Below are 17,937 nucleotides of genomic sequence, written 5' to 3'. Positions count from 1 at the left end.
GTAAAAAATGTATCATCAATGGATTTATCATCAACAACACTATTCTGCTTCTTTTTTTTTTTTTCAGGTTTCTGTTTTTGTGGTTTTGTATATAATTGCGCATGCAAATTTTCAAAATATCAAAAGTTGAATTCATATCTACATGAATGTAACAGACGCTTCTGAACCCAGAAGAGATACACTCATTTTTGGACCAATTGAGAATCCAGTGCCCAGGACTTTGGCCTCCACCCCATTCACACCAACAGATGCACCCGTATCGACTCCAAGTCCCAGTTTCGCACGAACTGGACCAGCTTTAGCCGATGCGCTGGCTATTTCTGCCCGAGCCATTGCACCGGCCTTAACCGCACTGGCTTCAGCTCCGGCCGAGGCCTTGGGACCTCTGGCTTCGGCCTCGAATATACTGCGTTCAGCTCGAGCTCGTCCAACTCCTGCTTCTGCATAGACTCCAGCCTTGGGAATCCTCTTTCCTGGTTTGTCTTCAAAAGCGTTTGCATATTTTCCAGCTCGAGCGTAGGTGCTTTCTGTATAGGGTTTTTCTTGGTCTGTCATATGTGTCGATCATGCCTATGGCGCTGCCTAAATCAGCATGAACTGATGCTATTTAGACACATAATATGTACACATATACCATCGTTAGAAAATGAAACATTTTAGAAGTAGTGGGAGAGCGGGGCACAACCTAACACTTTTTGACTTTCTCAGTTTGGGTAAATTCACTTGGGGTTCAGATTATTCATTTTTTCCCCACATTAATTTCACACATGTCTAGTACAATTATGTTTGTTTTGTTTCATTAATACAGTGTATAATTTTTTTCTTTATTTCCCCCGAAAGAATGAAAGTGACGTGACAACATGCCCCATGGTGCACATATACTAATAATAAAAAATACAAGTCAAACAAAAATATTTGCTCAATTATATACAATTATTAACTTTTTCATATAAAATAATGGCATTTTTTAATAATTAAAAATAAAGAATTTTTTTAGTTTGACAACAAACACACTGCAAAACACAGCTATACAGCATAGTTCAAAACATGAACATTGACTCAGTCTTAATTCACATTTTTCTCATGGTTTCTCAATAGAATTCATAAAAGTATACAATACCCCGCTCACCCTAAATATAAAATACATTCATTAACAAATAACACTTAGGCTAAATGTAGTTTTTTAAATTTTAGTAAATAAAGACCAACTATTAAAAAGCACTTACCATCTAAACATCAGTTTCCAGGCATTTTTAGTGTCAGAAGTTCTCAGGGCTTTGATGGTCGCGGGTGGAGCGGTGTCTCAATCAGATCCGCTGCTCCGTCCTAATATAGGGTCCAACTGAAAATGAAAGTGCAATGAGTTTTGCCCTGGATATCTTTGAACTCACTATCTTTATGTCCAGTTATTCATTAAAACAGAATTCCTAGAGCTTGACATCATGTTCCCTTTGTTGGAGTGTCCAAAAGTACAAGTCTAGTTTAACCATCCCTAAAAGATATAGTTCACCCAAAAATGAAAATGAAAATGAAAAGCTTTCTGACCTTTCTGCTTTTAATGTTATTAAAGATTTTATTTTTAAGTTAATAAATCTACAGTACAATGCATAAAGGGATCATAAAACTACCTATTTCACCAGTTAGCTGTTCTCACTGTAGTTTGAAAACTACAGAAAAGTGGGCTTTATACTGCAGCGTGCAGGGAGCAAGAGAGACGACACAACAACAGCTTCAGATCCAGGCATTTTTAATTCGCTCTCATTGCCGAAATTCAGCTCTGCACTGCATGCAAACAAATATATTATACATGGTTTTTAAGCTCATCATTACACAAATAGACACATATTCAGGGATCCATATACACTATGACAATAAGAGAAATAAAACAAAGGGTCTCGGCAGTTGTAGAATTATAAGTATAAGTAAACTGGTTAAAGTTTTAATTTCAGGTTTCTGTTTTTGTTTTGATGGTTTCACAGATAATACATATACAAAAGTAATTAATAGCCTATTAGAATATAACACAGCTCTTTTGAAAACTAAGATCCTGATTGATTTTATAGTCATCGTTAATATATATATCTCTTTTAGGGATGGTTAAACTAGACTTGTACTTTTGGACACTCCAACAAAGGGAACATGATGTCAAGCTCAAGGAATTCTGTTTTAATGAATAACAGGACATAAAGATAACTCCATATAGTGAGTTCAAAGATATCCAGGGCAAAACCCATCGCACTTTCACTTTCAGTTGGAGCCTATATTAGGACGGAGCAGCGGACCTGATTGAGACACCGCTCCACCCGCGACCCTCAAAGCCCTGAGAACTTCTGACACTCAGAAATGTCTGGAAACCGACGTTTAACCAAACGTGGAGATGAAGAAGAAGAAGAAGAACATGGTAAGTGTTTTTTAATAGTTGGTCTTTATTTCCTAAAATAAAGAATAATAATAAATAAATAAAAAATTAACTACATTTAGCCTAATTGTTATTTGTTAATGTAAAAATGTGAATAAAGACAGAGTCAATGTTCAGATAGCTGTGTTTTGTGGTGTTTGTTGTCAAACAAACAAAAAAAAATTTTTATTAAAAAAAAAATCCATTATTTTATATGAAAAATGTAATGTTTGTATTTTAATTGCCAAAATATTTTAGTTTGTCTTGTATTTTTTTATTATATCAGATAACATTATAATCTGTCATATGGTCCTGTTACAGTGTGCCGCACCCATGTTGTCACATTTCACTTTCATTCTTTCGGGGAAATCAAGAAAAAAATTATACACTGTATTAATGAAACAAAACCCACATAATTGTACTAGACATCTGTGAAATTAATGTGGGGAATTAGGTTGTGCCCCGCTCTCTCACTACTTCTAAAATGTTTCATTTTCTAATGATGGTATATGTGTGTACATATTATGTGTCTGAATATTCCCAAACACTATGACAATTATGGAAGTTCATTGTTGTCACATTTAAAATAAATAAATAAATATAAAATGTATTATGTAAAATATAGTATTAATAACATATTATGAAGATGCAGAAGATCACTTCCTTTCTTTTAAGAGTTCTTTTGAACAATTAGTGCTGTTGTGTGAAGGACTGAAGGCAAACCAAATCTCAGACTAAATCACTTCATATACAGAACTTACAGCTTGCAGGAGTAAAACCAACTTGTCACATTCAAAATGTTCTAATGTTCAGTGTGAAATAGCATAAATTCATATAAACATGTTTCTTTTTCTTCTAAACTTGGGTATCTATTTGCACTGCACTAACGCTTATTTGTTTTATTTGCAGATGAAGAATGTGGTAATAATTTGACTGTTTCAAGTGACATAAGTAAGAAATCATTCGAACTGGAAGTCAAAAAGGATATTACAAAAGAGTCAAAAGTAAACCTTGCATCTGTTAATGCTGATATAGGCAGCGCCACAGACATGATTGGAACATATGACAGACCAGGAAAAGCCTATGCAGAAAGCACCTACGCTCGAGCTGGAAAATATGAAGGAGAGGGGATTCCCAAGGCTGGAGTCTATGCAGAAGCAGGATATGGACGAGCTAAAGCTGAATACAGTGTATTCGAGGCCGAAGCCAAAGGTCCCAACGCCGCGGCTGGAGCTGAAGCCAGTATGGTTGGACTCGGAGCAATGGCTCGGGCAGAAATAGCCAGCGCATCGGCTAACGCTGGTCGAGTTGGTGTGAAAGTGGGACTTGCAGTCGATACGGGAGTATCTGTTGGTCTGAATGGGTTGGAGGCCAAAGTCCTGGGAACTGGATTCTCAATTGGTCCAAAAACCAGTGTATCTGTTCTGGGTTCAGAAGTGTCTTGTGCAGTCATGTAGATATGAATTAACTTTTAATATTTTGAACATTTGCATGCACAATTATATACAGAACCACAAAAAGAGAAACCTGAAAAAATAAAACCTTTTTTTTTTTTTAAAAGCAGAATAATAGTGCTGAGAGCTATAAATCCACATTATTAAACTTTAACAATATGGAAACCAAATTTTTTTTTAAACATTTTTTTATAATCATTACATTATACATTTATAATCATTTATAATCATTACATTGTTGAGACTTTTGTTTTCATTTCAGAATAAGTGTTTGTATGTGGTTATGCAGGTATGATATTGCTTTTCTCTGTACTGTCATTGCCATGTGTAGAACTGTTATAACGTCCACAGAACTTTCTAGAGACATCAATGTTTCCATTTATGCAAAACTGAAAAATAAAAACTTTTGAAGCGTTCTTTTGTGTAAATATTCTAGCAAATGTTTTTGTCTTTCCATGATTTTGCATAAGATGGTGAACTGTGATTTTGTTTCAATCAATTAATTATTTAATCATTATGGCAAAAGATATAAAGAGGTAAAATAGTTCAATAACCCTTGATAAGTGATTCTTCTGTGGTAAAATCCATGAACCATGAACTAATAGCCTAAATGGGGCAGACATTAGTAGTAAAAATAAATGCACAAATAAACTAACACATCAGTTATATAAGAATAAGTCTGTCTCAAGGAAATGTTTTGGGGTTCTTATAGAGAAAAATTTAATACAAATAGATGAATATAGAGAATTGAAGATGGAGACTGTAACTCTAGTCTAGTTGCTCAAAAGAGTATTGCTTATGACCAAGTGAGGGTCACAATTGCTTACTTATTTTTTTAGGTTTATTATTTGAAGATATATTTTATACAGTATTTAGAATTTATATCACACCAGATATTTACAATAGATAGTTTTAAATGTTACATTTACAATGTTTAGATTTACATTTAAATGTTCCACTAATGGCTGACAAGTGGCTCAAAAACATCCACAACCTTGTAAATACTAGTAATAATAGTAATATTAATAATTATAGCGGCTTTTGCACTTTCAATGTTTGGGCCCACAAATGATATAGCAGCAAAAAAACTGCCATATGCCTCATAGGCCTCTCTCTGCTCATGAGACATTTGATATCTGACATTATAAATATCTGAAACTGAACTTCAGTCATTCCAAAATAAAAGTCACAGCAGAGCAGCGTCGACTCTCTGCGTCATTTGAAAAGAAAGAGTTAATAAAAAAATGAATATGGTGTCATCATTTCTTAACATCATGTTGCCCCAAGCCTATGCTCGTAGTTTATATAAATATTAAACACAGACAACAGTCTTTCTAAAATCTCAACTATTTCTGTTATTAGTTTGATAAATTACAAATATGTTAAATCACTAAAATACAGACAAAAAGATATAAAAATACAACAACAACAACAAAAAATATTCAAGGCTATGAGACATTTAATTTGCATTTAATTTATTTTTTTGACAAGACTGAATCGGTGTTACTCGAAGAGAAATACAGGCTTTTAAAAGTTGTCATAGACTGTTGTCTATGTTTAATATTTATATAAACTATAAATATATATATATATATATATATATATATATATATATAAACACCCTGGTTTACATCGGATCTTCGTCTGCTAAAAGTCAAGGGGCGTCGTTTAGAACGATTGTATTCCAAGACTGGACTTGTAGTTCATAAAGATTTGTATCATGATCACATGCAAGTTTATAAGACTGCACTTTCCACAGCGAAATCAGATTATTATGCAGGTTTAATTGGATCTGGTGTAGGAAACCAAAAATCTCTTTTCTCTGTGGTTAACACTATTTTAAAGCCACCTGAGTGTTCAAAGAATTTTTGTGTCTGTTTCAAATCTGCCGGTTTTGTCAAAAATCCTGGAAAAAAATGTTGCTCTTCAGCTTCGCGAACATCTCTCTTTGCAATAGTTTATATGAGCAGTTACAATCAGGGTTTCGTGCTTTTCACAGTGTTGAAACTGCACTTGTAAAGATTTCTAATGATCTATTACTAGCGGCTGATGCTGGTCTTCTATCAATACTTATACTTCTTGACCTTAGTGCAGCATTTGACACCATTTCACATCCCATACTTTTGAGCAGGCTGGAATCTATTGGAATGACTGGTATGGCTTTAAGCTGGTTTCGTTCTTATCTCACAGATCGCATTCAATTTGTACAACTTAAACAGTTTAAATCAAAACCCACTTATGTTGTCACTGGTGTTCCCCAGGGCTCTGTTTTAGGACCTCTTCTGTTTATTATTTATCTTTTACCTATTGGCAGCATTTTTAGGAAATATGATATCCATTTTCATTGTTATGCTGACGACACCCAACTTTACCTGTCTTCTAAACCTTCTTCAAAGTTTCCCTCTTCTGCTCTTGGTGAGTGCTTAAGTGAATTAAAAAACTGGTTTTCAAGTAATTTTCTAAAATTGAACAGCAGTAAAACAGAAATTCTTCTTGTTGGTTCAAAAAATACAATAAGTAAGTCGAATATTTCTTCTGTGGAAATAGATAACTGTTCTGTTCCTCTATCGAATCAGGTCAAAAGTCTGGGTGTCATTTTTGACACAACTCTGTCTTTTGAATCTCACATTAATAGAGTTACCCGTTCTGCATTTTTCCATATTCGCAATATAAATCGTCTGCGTCCTGTCCTTTCACTCAAGAGTACTGCTACGCTTGTGCATGCTCTTGTAACATCAAGAATCGACTATTGTAATGCTTAGTTTTATGGGCTTCCTTCCAAATCTCTTCATAAATTACAGTTAGTGCAAAATGCTGCAGCTCGAGTCATTACCAAAACTTCCACTTTTGAACACATTTCTCCTGTTTTACAGAAGTTGCATTGGCTCCCAGTTAAGTTCAGTGTGAATTTTAAAATTTTACTTTTAACTTACAAGGCACTTAACAATTTGGCTCCTTCATATCTTCAAGATCTTCTTCATATACACACTCCTTCCCGCACTCTAAGATCTGCTTCTGCACTTTCACTTGTTCTCTCTTGTTGTCTTATGTCATGATTTGTCATTCCTTTTTAAGTTGTTCGTTTAACGTTCTTTCTCAAGGTAGAAAAGTCAACAGCTTAAATGATGGCTCTTAGAATGGCTCTTTTATTTTAGCAAACTGCCAAAAAACCTTTTCAGACTGTGTGCAGCTGAACCAAGAAAAGCTTAAAGTCCAACTGAAATCAAAATTGACCCTATTTACTTTGTTAGCGCATATTACTAGTCTTGTGGTGAAAAATGTATCCGTGCAAGTTAATACACAGAAGAAAATTGTTTGCCGTCGTAATCTTTAATCAAAGTCTGAAAAATTACTTCCAGTCTGGAATTGCGTTCCTTCCCTGATGTAGGTTTGACCATAGATATCATATAAAGGCTAGATGTCTTAAGGCAGAGTCACTTCTGGCATCAGCGGCGGCCATCTTACCACAGGGAAGCTGTGAATTAAGGTGAGTGATCAGCACGCACACAAATCCTCTTATCTCGCTGAAATCTTGACGGATTTACAAACGGTTTGGTTTCTTACAAACCTTATTAACGTGGCTATAATTCCGAATGCTTGAACATGTATGTTATAATTATTCGTATGCAATGTCATAGCTACATCTCTGACGTTTATAACAAACCAAACCGTTTGAAAATCGGAAGAAAATTGAGCAATTTATGGTTATTTAAAAGTACATGCACCATGTTACGAGTGAGCGAGCACCATGTTACGAGTGAGCGAGCACCCTGTGGTAAGATGGCCGCCGTGTGCGGACGTCGACCTCCATTGGCCAGCAGCGCGCACGAGACATCTGGGGCACGTTCAAGTTCAAAACGGTGCGCGCACCGTTTTGCTACGGTTTCCGGGTTGAACGTCATGTTTCCTGGAAACGGCGTGCACCGGTGTGCAACGGGGTTTGAGATGCGTTTTCTCTTGTTTGGTGGGTGTGTCAGAACTGCAGTCCAATCAGCAGCAACATGTATATAAAACAAGGGGTATTAAAGTGAACTCGCACAATGGGTTCAAGGAAAGTAATTCACAAATGTGTTCGTATATATATATATATATATATATATATATATATATATATATTTTTTTTTTTTTTTTTTTTTGTGTGTGTTGTAAATATAATTTATTCCGAATCAGTATTCTCATCAGTTCAGTCAGCTTTAACATATATAAATCGGCATATTTATGATATTTTAACCTTTATAAAGGCATTTTTTCCCTAATCGTTTGCTTCATCTTTCATTTAAAATTCTTAAATTTGATCAATAAATTAAAATAGAATAATAAGATGCTAAAGGGCTGTTACCAATCAAATTAAACTGCATTAAATAGTGTAATGAGATTATTTAAAATATTTTTTTGAATATCCAAATAAGAAATAGGCTATTATTTGTACATAGAAATAATATTTATAAACCGCCAGTAGGAGGCGGCAGGCGACCATCTTAATGAGTGAGTCATTGATGTGCATAAAGTTAAAATACTGAAACTAATAAAACAAGTTTTTAAAAAAAGAATGTTTCATTTGATTCAATTTTAGATGATGGAATATGCAGAAAGAATAGAATTAGGCTGAAAGGTCTATTGCTTTATAGGGTATTCATTTCGTGCATCATGTTTTTGAAAAGTAACTTAGTAAAGTAACTAGTAAAGTAACTAATTACTTTTGAAAATAAGTAATCAGTAAAGTAACTGGATTACTTTCTTGAAGTAATCAGTAACTAATTACTATTTCCAAGTAACTTGACCAACACTTGTGAGCGGCACATATGAGTTGTTTCTGGGTGTTTCTCCCTCATATCTGATTGTGGCATTTACTTGATGTTTAGAATCCATTATGTAACAATAGGAACTATTGTCGTATGTGATGTTGGAGTGGGGAACCGAAAAAGGAACACACCAGAGAGAGTAGTCATATGTGAAATGTGTGTAGAGACCAGTGGCCGTTTCTCAATATGCGTTCTTGTCTGTACTTGTGTTCTTGTGGACTTGTGAAACGTCATCAGTCGCTGCCCAAGTACTGTTCCAATTAAAAGTTCACATCTAGCCAAGTCCAGTTCAAATCCCCGGATGTGTTCTTGATCCGCCCCTTTTACCGAGGATGCATCGAGAGGTGACTTGTGCGGACTTGAGACAGCCAGGTATCCCAGAATGCATCTCACACCAACCAGCAAGCGTCAATAGCAGAGGAGAAACCCCGCGTAACATGAGATATAAATCGTCTTGTGTATATCTAACGGGCTATTTCTTTCTTTCTTTATTTTATTTGTCTCATTAATCTATAATTTGTTCCCTGACAAAACGTTTTGGCTGAGGGCAAAGTGAAGTTTCATAGCTTTATATATTTAGTCTATTTAACTTTAACGTTGTAGCCTAGAGAGCTGACTTATATATTTGACTGATTCGTTTGCTTTATTATTGAATAGCTTCTTATACCTTTTAGGCTACTTATACTTTTATAATGTCTATTATTGATCATTAAAACTGACATTTATGTCATTTAGGTTATGTCATTTTATTTTATATATTTAAACCGTATAAAATAATTTATTATAGGCAACATGTTGCCTACATTCTCTTCACTGTATGTACATAATAAAATAAAATGACACAACCCTGTCTCTTTTTGCTAAATGTCAGTTTTAATGATCAATATTATATATTTTTTATGTCTTAAATGAAAACAAAAAGAGTCAGGGTTGTGTTTTATATTTCGTGTTGTTATAAATATATGCAGTGAAGATAATCAATTGCGTTGCCTGAACCACATTTGTGTGGCCATTAATATGTTTAAGATTTTTTTTAATGAAAATGAAAAGAGGCAGAGTGGTGGTTTATAACATATTTTGTTTTCTTGTAGCCTAAGCCTAGATATACATAGAGATAACCGGAATAGCCAGAGCGAGCTGGGTGACGTTATCAAGTGCGCCGCTGTTCCATTTGCAGAATTATCGGACTTGCGTCCTCTCGTCCTCGGGAGTTTGTTCTCCTGAGTCGAACTTGTCAAGTCCGAACTACCAAGGACTCAAGTCCGGAGTTTGCGTACTTGGTATTGAGAAACGGCTAGTGTCTATGTTAGAGACCCACAAGTTTATTAAAAAGAAGAGTCAAGATAGTTTTGGGTGTTTGTCTTTATTAAGTTGGAAAGACACATAAAAACATGGCGGCAGGCAGCATGGGCACTTCTAGATTACTAGATTTAAAAGTTGAGAATCAAACAGTGGAGAGCTGCGGGCCTGCGGCTGAACAGAGCTGCACGATGGACGGACTAAAACCCCCATCGCCGTAATGCATGGACACCGACAATCTTTTCAAGGTCTGGAAATCCTGGAGGGACCAGATTCAGAGAACTGCTGGAAACTCTGATGAGTGACGTAGCCGCGGATGCAAGAACGGTAAAGAACATTTTTGCAAAGTCTGATGAACACTGTAATCCCAGTATAAACGAGACGGTAGAGCGTTATAGATTCTTCACAAAAAGCCAGGGAGCGGACCAGTCGATCGATAATTATGTCACGGAGTTTAGTTACGAATGCTTGCTAAAACATGCAACTTCGGAGAAATCAAAGACTCGCTCATACGTGACAGGATCGTATGCGGAATTAACAACGTAGGACTGAGAGAACGGCTGCTTCGCGAGAAAGATTTAACACTGCAGACGTGCATACACATGTAGAGCAGCGGAGCTCTCATGGCAGAACAGCAGAGCCATTGCGGGAGCAGCGGTAGAAGAGGTGCATGTTGTCAGACAAGGAGCGCGTCAAGATCGACATCAACGCGACAGGATGATCACATGCAAATTCTGTGGTAAAGAGCATGAAATGAATAAACAGAAATGCCCAGCTTTTGGAAAAAAAATGCAAAAAGTGTGGAAAGGCAAATCACTTCGCAGTTAAATGTAGAGCCCAGATCAGACGAACAAACCATAAATCAGTACACAAGGTAACTGAACAGGACAGCGATGAGTATGAAGATATTCTTACTTATTCTTAGAGAGAGAGCTATCAAGCTAAATGCTGACAAGCTCAAATTGAGACAAAGAGAAGCCTCTTACATCGGACACCTCCTGACGTCTGATGGATTGAAAATCGACCCAGACAAAGTTCGTGCAATAACACACATGCCGAAACGAACAGATGTAAAAGGAGTTCAGAGACTGCTAGGGATGGTAAATTACCTCACAAAGTTTTGTGCACATCTTTCAGACCAGTGCGAGACCCTGAGACAGTTGACGCACAAAGACATGCGAATGGAGATGGACCATACAGCATGAAGAGGCATTCTGTAAAATAAAAGAAACAATTGCAAATGCTCCAGTGTTGAAGTATTACAACCCTGAGGAAGAACTTACCATCCAATGTGATGCCTCTGACGGAGGTCTCGGTGCTGCACTAATGCAAGGAGGTAAGCCAGTAGCATTCACAAGTAGAGCACTGACACGTACAGAGAGAGTTATTAGCTCTACTCTTCGGGATGGAAAAGTTTCACCATTATACATATGGACGGAAAGTAACAGCACAAAGTGATCACAAACCCATTGAAAACATCCAGCGTAAGCCACTGTTGAGTGCGCCTAAAATACTTCAAAGGATGATGCTGAGACTTCAAAAATATGATGTAGATGTTGTGTATGTTCCAGGGCCAGAGATGTGGCTAGCAAATACTCTAAGCAGAGCATATCTACCAGAAAGTGCACCCACTGGTTCTGTGGAAGCAGAGCTAGAGACAATCAACATGGCGCAACACTTACCAATCTCAGAGGACAGACTTAGTCTAATCCGTTCTGCAACAAAAGAGGACAAAACTTTACAAACACTGATTAAAACCATACAACAGGGTTGGCCAAAGAGCAAAGCAGAGACGCCACACGAAATAGGACATTATGCAATATTATGACATTATGACATTATGGACATTATGAAGTCAACAAACAGCATGCACGCATGCTGTTTGTTGACTTCAGCTCAGCATTCAACACTGTCATCCCAACTAAGTTAATAGCCAAACTTGGAGACCTGGGCTTCAACACCTCCATGTGCAACTGGATTTTGGACTTCTTGACCAACAGACCCCAGAATGTTCGATCAGGCTCCAACTGCTCCACATCCATCACACTCAACACTGGTGTACCACAGGGCTGTGTGCTAAGCCCGTTCCTCTACTCCCTCTTCACCTCCGACTGCAAGCCTGTGTACGGATCTAATTCCATCGTCAAGTTTGCGGACGACACTACGGTGATTGGTCTCATCAGCAACAACGATGAGACTGCCTATAGGGAGGAGATCAAGCACCTGGCCACATGGTGCACCGAAAATAACCAGCTCCTCAACACCACCAAAACGAAGGAGCTCATCGTGGACTTCAGGAAAGTGTCAAGAGGCACACACGACACCATCCACATCAATGGAATGGCTGTTGAGCGTGTCTCCAGTTTCAAGTTCCTGGGGACCCACATCTCGGCGGACATGACCTGGACAACCAACACCTCCAGCCTGGTCAAGAAGGCTCACCAGCGCCTCTTCTTCCTGAGGACACTGAGGAAGAATCAGCTTTCCTCCACTATCCTGGTGAACTTCTATCGCTGTGCAATAGAAAGCATCCTGACCAACTGTGCTACAGTGTGGTATGGGAGCTGTTCTGTTGCAGAGCGCAAGGCACTGCAGCGGGTGGTGAAAACCGCCCAGCGCATCACTGGGACTCCACTACCTGCCATCGAGCACATCCAGAGGAAACGCTGTCTGCATCGAGCTCGCAGCATCCTTAAGGACTCCTCTCACCCAGCCCACAGACTGTTTTCTCTCCTGCCCTCCGGCAGGCGTTTCAGGTGCCTCCGGACCAGGACCAGCAGACTAAAGAACAGTTTTTTCCCCAGAGCTGTCTCTTTATTAAACTCTAACCCTCATTGATCCCACTCCCCTTATATACTGATTGACTCTCCTCTCCCTCCTCACACCTGCCTCCATTTTGTTATTTGCAATACTATAATGTTCATTTGCACTGCTGACTGTTATTACAGTAACAACTGTTTACATATGCATCTTGCACTACTACCTTGACTGGAATATGCTCATTTGCACTGCCGACTGTTTATTTACAGTACCGACTGTTATATATACATTGCAATATCGTACCTTAACTGTAATATGCAATTACTTTCCACTGCACTCACTCGGATAGCTTCTGTCCAAACTTTATTTGCACTACTTTAAATCCATTGTTATACTGCTCATTAGCCTAACTTATACATATATCTATTTGTAAAATTCTGTTTATAGTAATATCCATCTGTATATTATGCTCACATTCTGTTTATAGTAACAGCCATCTGTATATATATTCATAGTACATATCTATCTGTAAAATTATGTTTATAGTAACAGCCATCTGTATATTATATTCAGTACATATCTATCTGTAAACATTCTGTTTATAGTAATAGCCATCTGTATATTATTATATTCAGTACATATCTAGCTGTAAATTCTGTTCACAGTAATAGTTATCTGTATACTATATTCATAGGACAATCTATCTGTAAATTTTTGTTTATAATAGTATTCAACTCTATATTTATTCAGTACATATCCATGTTCTGCACTTATGAACCACTGTATATCCTGCACTTGCTGCTATTGCACTTCTGGTTAGACCTAAACTGCATTTCGTTGCCTTGTACCTGTACTTGTGTAATGACAATAAAGTTGAATCTAATCTAATCTAATCTAATCTAATTATGACCTGTTTCAAGGGGAGCTGAGTTACCAGGATGGAATTGTTTTCAGAGGTGAACGAGCTGTTATCCCTTGGAAACTCTGGAGAGAAATAACTCGCCGTATACACTCCTCTCAATTAGGTGTGGAAGGATGCCTGAGGAGGGCCAGAGAGTGTGTGTACTGGCAAGGAATGAACGAGCAGATCAAAGCATATGTACAGCAATGTGACACCTGCCGATCAGTGGACTGGAACCAGCAAAAGGAGACACTGCGACCACATGACATGCCGAACAGACCTTGGGCCAAGGTAGGCACGGACCTGTTTACTTTTGACAACAAGGACTATCTCATCACAGTAGACTACTATTCCAATTTTTGGGAAATAGATTATCTACCAGACACCAACTCAGCGACTGTCATCAGAAAGCTAAAAGCTCACTTCGCCCGTCAGGGTATTACGGACATAGTCATCTCAGACAATGGCCCGCAGTTCTCATCACAGGAGTTCCAGAAGTTCAGTCATCACTGGGAATTTCTACACAAGACTTCATCACCTGGCTATCCTCAGAGCAACGGCAAGGCGGAATCAGCAGTCAAAACTGCCAAGAGAAGAGACTGATGCTCAAAGCACAAATATCCAGACAGGATCCATATTTAGCAATACTGGACCACAGAAACACATCAACACATGGATTATCTACCAGCCCAGCACAGAGGCTGCTTAGCCGTCGCACTAAGACTCTACTACCCACGAAAACCAGCCTCCTGCAAACAAAGATTCACTTGTAACACAATACTAAATCATAAAACAGATGTAGCCTACAATAACATTACGATGTCCAGCAATCGATTTAAATAGTACATTGATTGGGTTTAAGTGGTCATTCAATGAGGGCTATTATATTGATCCGACTATATTTAATTGTGTATTTAAGTGGTCCAAGGGTAGAACTTTTGCCAAGCGTGTCCGAGGTTCTGAGTTCTAATCCACACTCATATCGTTTTTATTTTTTATTTTTATCAAAACCGATTATGTTTATCAGTGGTTGTATATCATGCAGGAACACGTTTGTGTGCATTTTGTTTTGTAATTTCACCGGAACGAATAGAGAGTCTCTCCACAACGGATTGAAGCGCGCGTCCGAGTGAAGACTGTGCGCGAGCCACAAACTAAACACAGTATCCGCGCCACTGATCGCAGTGGCAACGAGCACTTTGATCAGGTGATAAAAAATAATAAAAAAAAACATTTCAGCGCTAGATTGCCTCTTATTTAAAAAAAAAGAACGAAATGAATGCGCTAGTTAACAGGAGATATTTTGTTTATTTGTATTGGTACATTCGTGCCGCGAGATGTTTCAAAAGTGGTGGGGACAATATCGACCTTAGAAAATAGTGGTGGGGTGGGGACCCGCCCCACCCGCAAATTACGCCTATGCGTTTAGTAAAGAAACCTCAACACTTACAAGACTGTCACATAAAAAAAGAAATTAAAAAAAAGTAATAATTTACTTTTTGAAACAACTTTTTTTTTTTTTTTTTTAAGAAATGTAAAAATGTTGTGATGGAAATGTGAAATATGTTATAAGGAAATGGTGTATTGTTCTTGACTGTACCAGAAATTGATTAGGAGTTTTGGTTTGGAATGTTAGTTCTTATTCCTAAAAAAAAGAAAAAAAAAAGAAAAAAGGAACTATTGTTGTATATGATGTTGGAGTGGGGAACCGAAAAAGGAACACACCAGAGAGAGTAGTCGTAGACGGGCTCTGGTAGTCACATGTGAAATGTGTGTAGAGACCAGTGTCTATGTTAGAGACCCACAAGTTTATTAAAAAGAAGATTCAAGATAGTTTTGGGTGTTTGTCTTTATTAAATTGGAAAGACACATAAAAACACATTATTCCTGTAATTCTTTCGTCTTATATGAATTTAATAAAGAGCTCTGTCTCGTATTCTGTCCAAACACACCGCGATCGTCTACGTCAGGTGACCTGTAAATGCGCAAACACTAGGTGTGTTCGACATCGGCTGCGGCTGGATGCAACCGATCGGCGAGAGTAGCCGTGTGCAGGCGGGGAGGAGCTGCAAACGGAGACGTGAAGTCGGACACTTTCTGGTTCCCGTGGTGACCGCTCACGTGGTGTTTGCATACTTTGCCACAGCTGCAGTGAAATAAATGCAATATTTGCCAAATAATACACAGATGTTTCAGAGACATTTTCATTCAATACTTTAAATGTACTGCTTCATACAGCGTCTGTTTGAACAAGAATAAAGTTCAACTATCAATGAAGTGGAGTCTACGTTTTTTAAGCAGTTTTAATTTGATAAACATGACACAATATAACATGACAACGACATAAAAAGAGTGTTTACTGTTATAATAAACTGATATGAGAGCTTTAGAGGAACTAAAGGTGTTCGAATAAACACGAAACACACGTGATCGTTGTCATGCGGTGAATCCGGCCAATCGTGGAACAGCTGTGTCGTCATCAGCCCACATGCAGCCCAGTGCAGCCGCTCTTGAGAAGCTGCGCTGGCTGAGTTCTCCGGCTACTCTCCTATTGCTCTCGTGGTACTTTGATGGCATACGTCACAGTCACGTGGCGTTGGCGCTGTATCAAGTCGGACAAAATTTCTAACCGGCATGCACTGCTTTAAGTCAGCCGCCGATCGGTCTGCGCAGAGCTGCATGAAGTCGAACAAGCCTAATGTTTCCATTGCAGGTTTGCGAAATATTTATTTTTCAAATTGCCTGAGAAACCCCCTCATGCGAGCGTGAGCATTTTTTGCGATAAATGGGAGTTTTTGCAAAATTGGCATGTTTCCATTGGGCGTATTTTCACTTCGCAATTTCAATTTGCGCAATTTGAAGGGTAATGGAAACGTACAGAGCCCATCTAGTGATCTTGCCTTGCATGTCCTTTGTTTTTTTCTTGTGTTCTGACTCTTGCTCGTGTTTCCTGGATTCACCCTTAGTCTATAGCCCTTTGGACTCTGTTTGCAACTCATTTGGATTATTGCTGGTTACCTAGATTACCTATCTCTCTTTGCCTTGTCCCTGTTGGGTATTGTTCGCCGATCGTCTACCCACGCTTGCCCTAAGGTTTACTCTCTGTCATGCCTCTGCCATACCTGTTTGCTGTGTATTGACCCCGCCTGTAGTATGACCATGTTTTGGAATAAAGCCTTGCATATGGATCCGCACGTCTCGTCTTGTTCGCCCCGTTACAAACAGCTTCAGATCCAGGCAGTTTTAATTCGCTCTCATTGCATGCTGAAATTCAACACTGCACTGCATGCAAACAAATATACACATGGTTTTTAAGCTAATTAGACACATATTCAGGGATCCATATGTAACGGAGGCCAGCTAGTAGTTGCTGTGCGAGTAAACCTCACTCCTCTGATCTCAATTGGCGCTCTAGCGACAGACGCTAGAGGCTGTAGTCTTTAGCCTCCTTGTTAGAGCGCCTGACTCTCATGCCGGAGACCCGGGTTCGAGACCCGCACGGAGCGGGGTGTGAAGTTTTATTTTCAGGTTTCTGTTTTTGTCTTGATGGTTTCACCTAATAAATATACAAAAGTAATTAATAGCCTATTAGAATATAACACAGCTCTTTTGAAAACTAAGATCCTTATTGATTTTATAGTCATCGTTAATATATATATATCCCTTTTAGGGATGGTCAAACTAGACTTGTACTTTTGGACACTCCAACAAACGGAACATGATGTCAAGCTCAAGGAATTGTTTTAATGAATAACAGGACATATAGATAACTCCATATAGTGAGTTCAAAGAGATCCAGGGCAAAAACCGCACTTTCACTTTCAGTTGGAGCCTATATTAGGACGGAGCAGCGGATCTGATTGAGACACCGCTCCACCCGAGACCATCAAAGCCCTGAGAACTTCTGACACTCAGAAATGTCCGATAACGAAAGTTTCGACGATGGAGATGATGAAGAGGGTAAGTGCTTTTTAATAGTTGGTCTTTATCTACTAAAATTGGAAAAAAAAGAAAAACATTTAAGTGTTATTTATTTATTTATTTATTTTATTTGTGTATATATTTACTTCTAAAATGTTTCATTTTCTAACTGTGGTATATGTGTAAATATTTTCTGTGTCTGAGAAATTTCTTAAACACTCTGACAATGCAATCTCTGTATGGAATAGTTCATTGTTGTCATAATATATTTTTTGTTTAATAAAAAATATTATGAGTTAAAATGAAATATATTATGTAAAATATAGCATTACTAACATTATGAAGATGCAGACGGTCACATCCTTTCTTTTAAGAGTTCTTTTGAACAATTAGTGCTGTTGT

General features: G+C 38.0%; 1 protein-coding gene across 1 annotated transcript; it reads left to right on the top strand.

Annotated features, from left to right (window-relative positions):
• The first annotated feature begins 2,310 nt into the window (after positions 1–2,310).
• On the top strand, positions 2,311–3,937 carry LOC311282255 (uncharacterized protein). The gene is made up of 2 exons (XM_084395893.1): positions 2,311–2,401; positions 3,308–3,937. The coding sequence occupies exons 1-2, from the start codon at positions 2,344–2,346 to the stop codon at positions 3,853–3,855; spliced, it is 606 nt and encodes a 201-aa protein (XP_084252019.1). The 5' UTR covers positions 2,311–2,343; the 3' UTR covers positions 3,856–3,937.
• Positions 3,938–17,937: the final 14,000 nt, after the last annotated feature.

The sequence above is a fragment of the Rutilus rutilus genome (assembly GCF_951802725.1).
Source record: "Rutilus rutilus genome assembly, chromosome: 22".
Lineage (NCBI taxonomy): Eukaryota > Metazoa > Chordata > Actinopteri > Cypriniformes > Leuciscidae > Rutilus > Rutilus rutilus.
The sequence above is the reverse complement of the archived record's forward strand: the minus strand, read 5'-3'. Positions and strand labels throughout refer to the sequence as shown.

Bases quoted from the DNA above. Each gene is read 5' to 3' on its own strand.
- LOC311282255 (XM_084395893.1), top strand. From the start codon at position 2,344: ATGTCTGGAAACCGACGTTTAACCAAACGTGGAGATGAAGAAGAAGAA. The intron at 2,402-3,307 runs GTAAGTGTTTTT...TTTTATTTGCAG, and splicing joins AGAAGAAGAAGAAGAACATG to ATGAAGAATGTGGTAATAAT.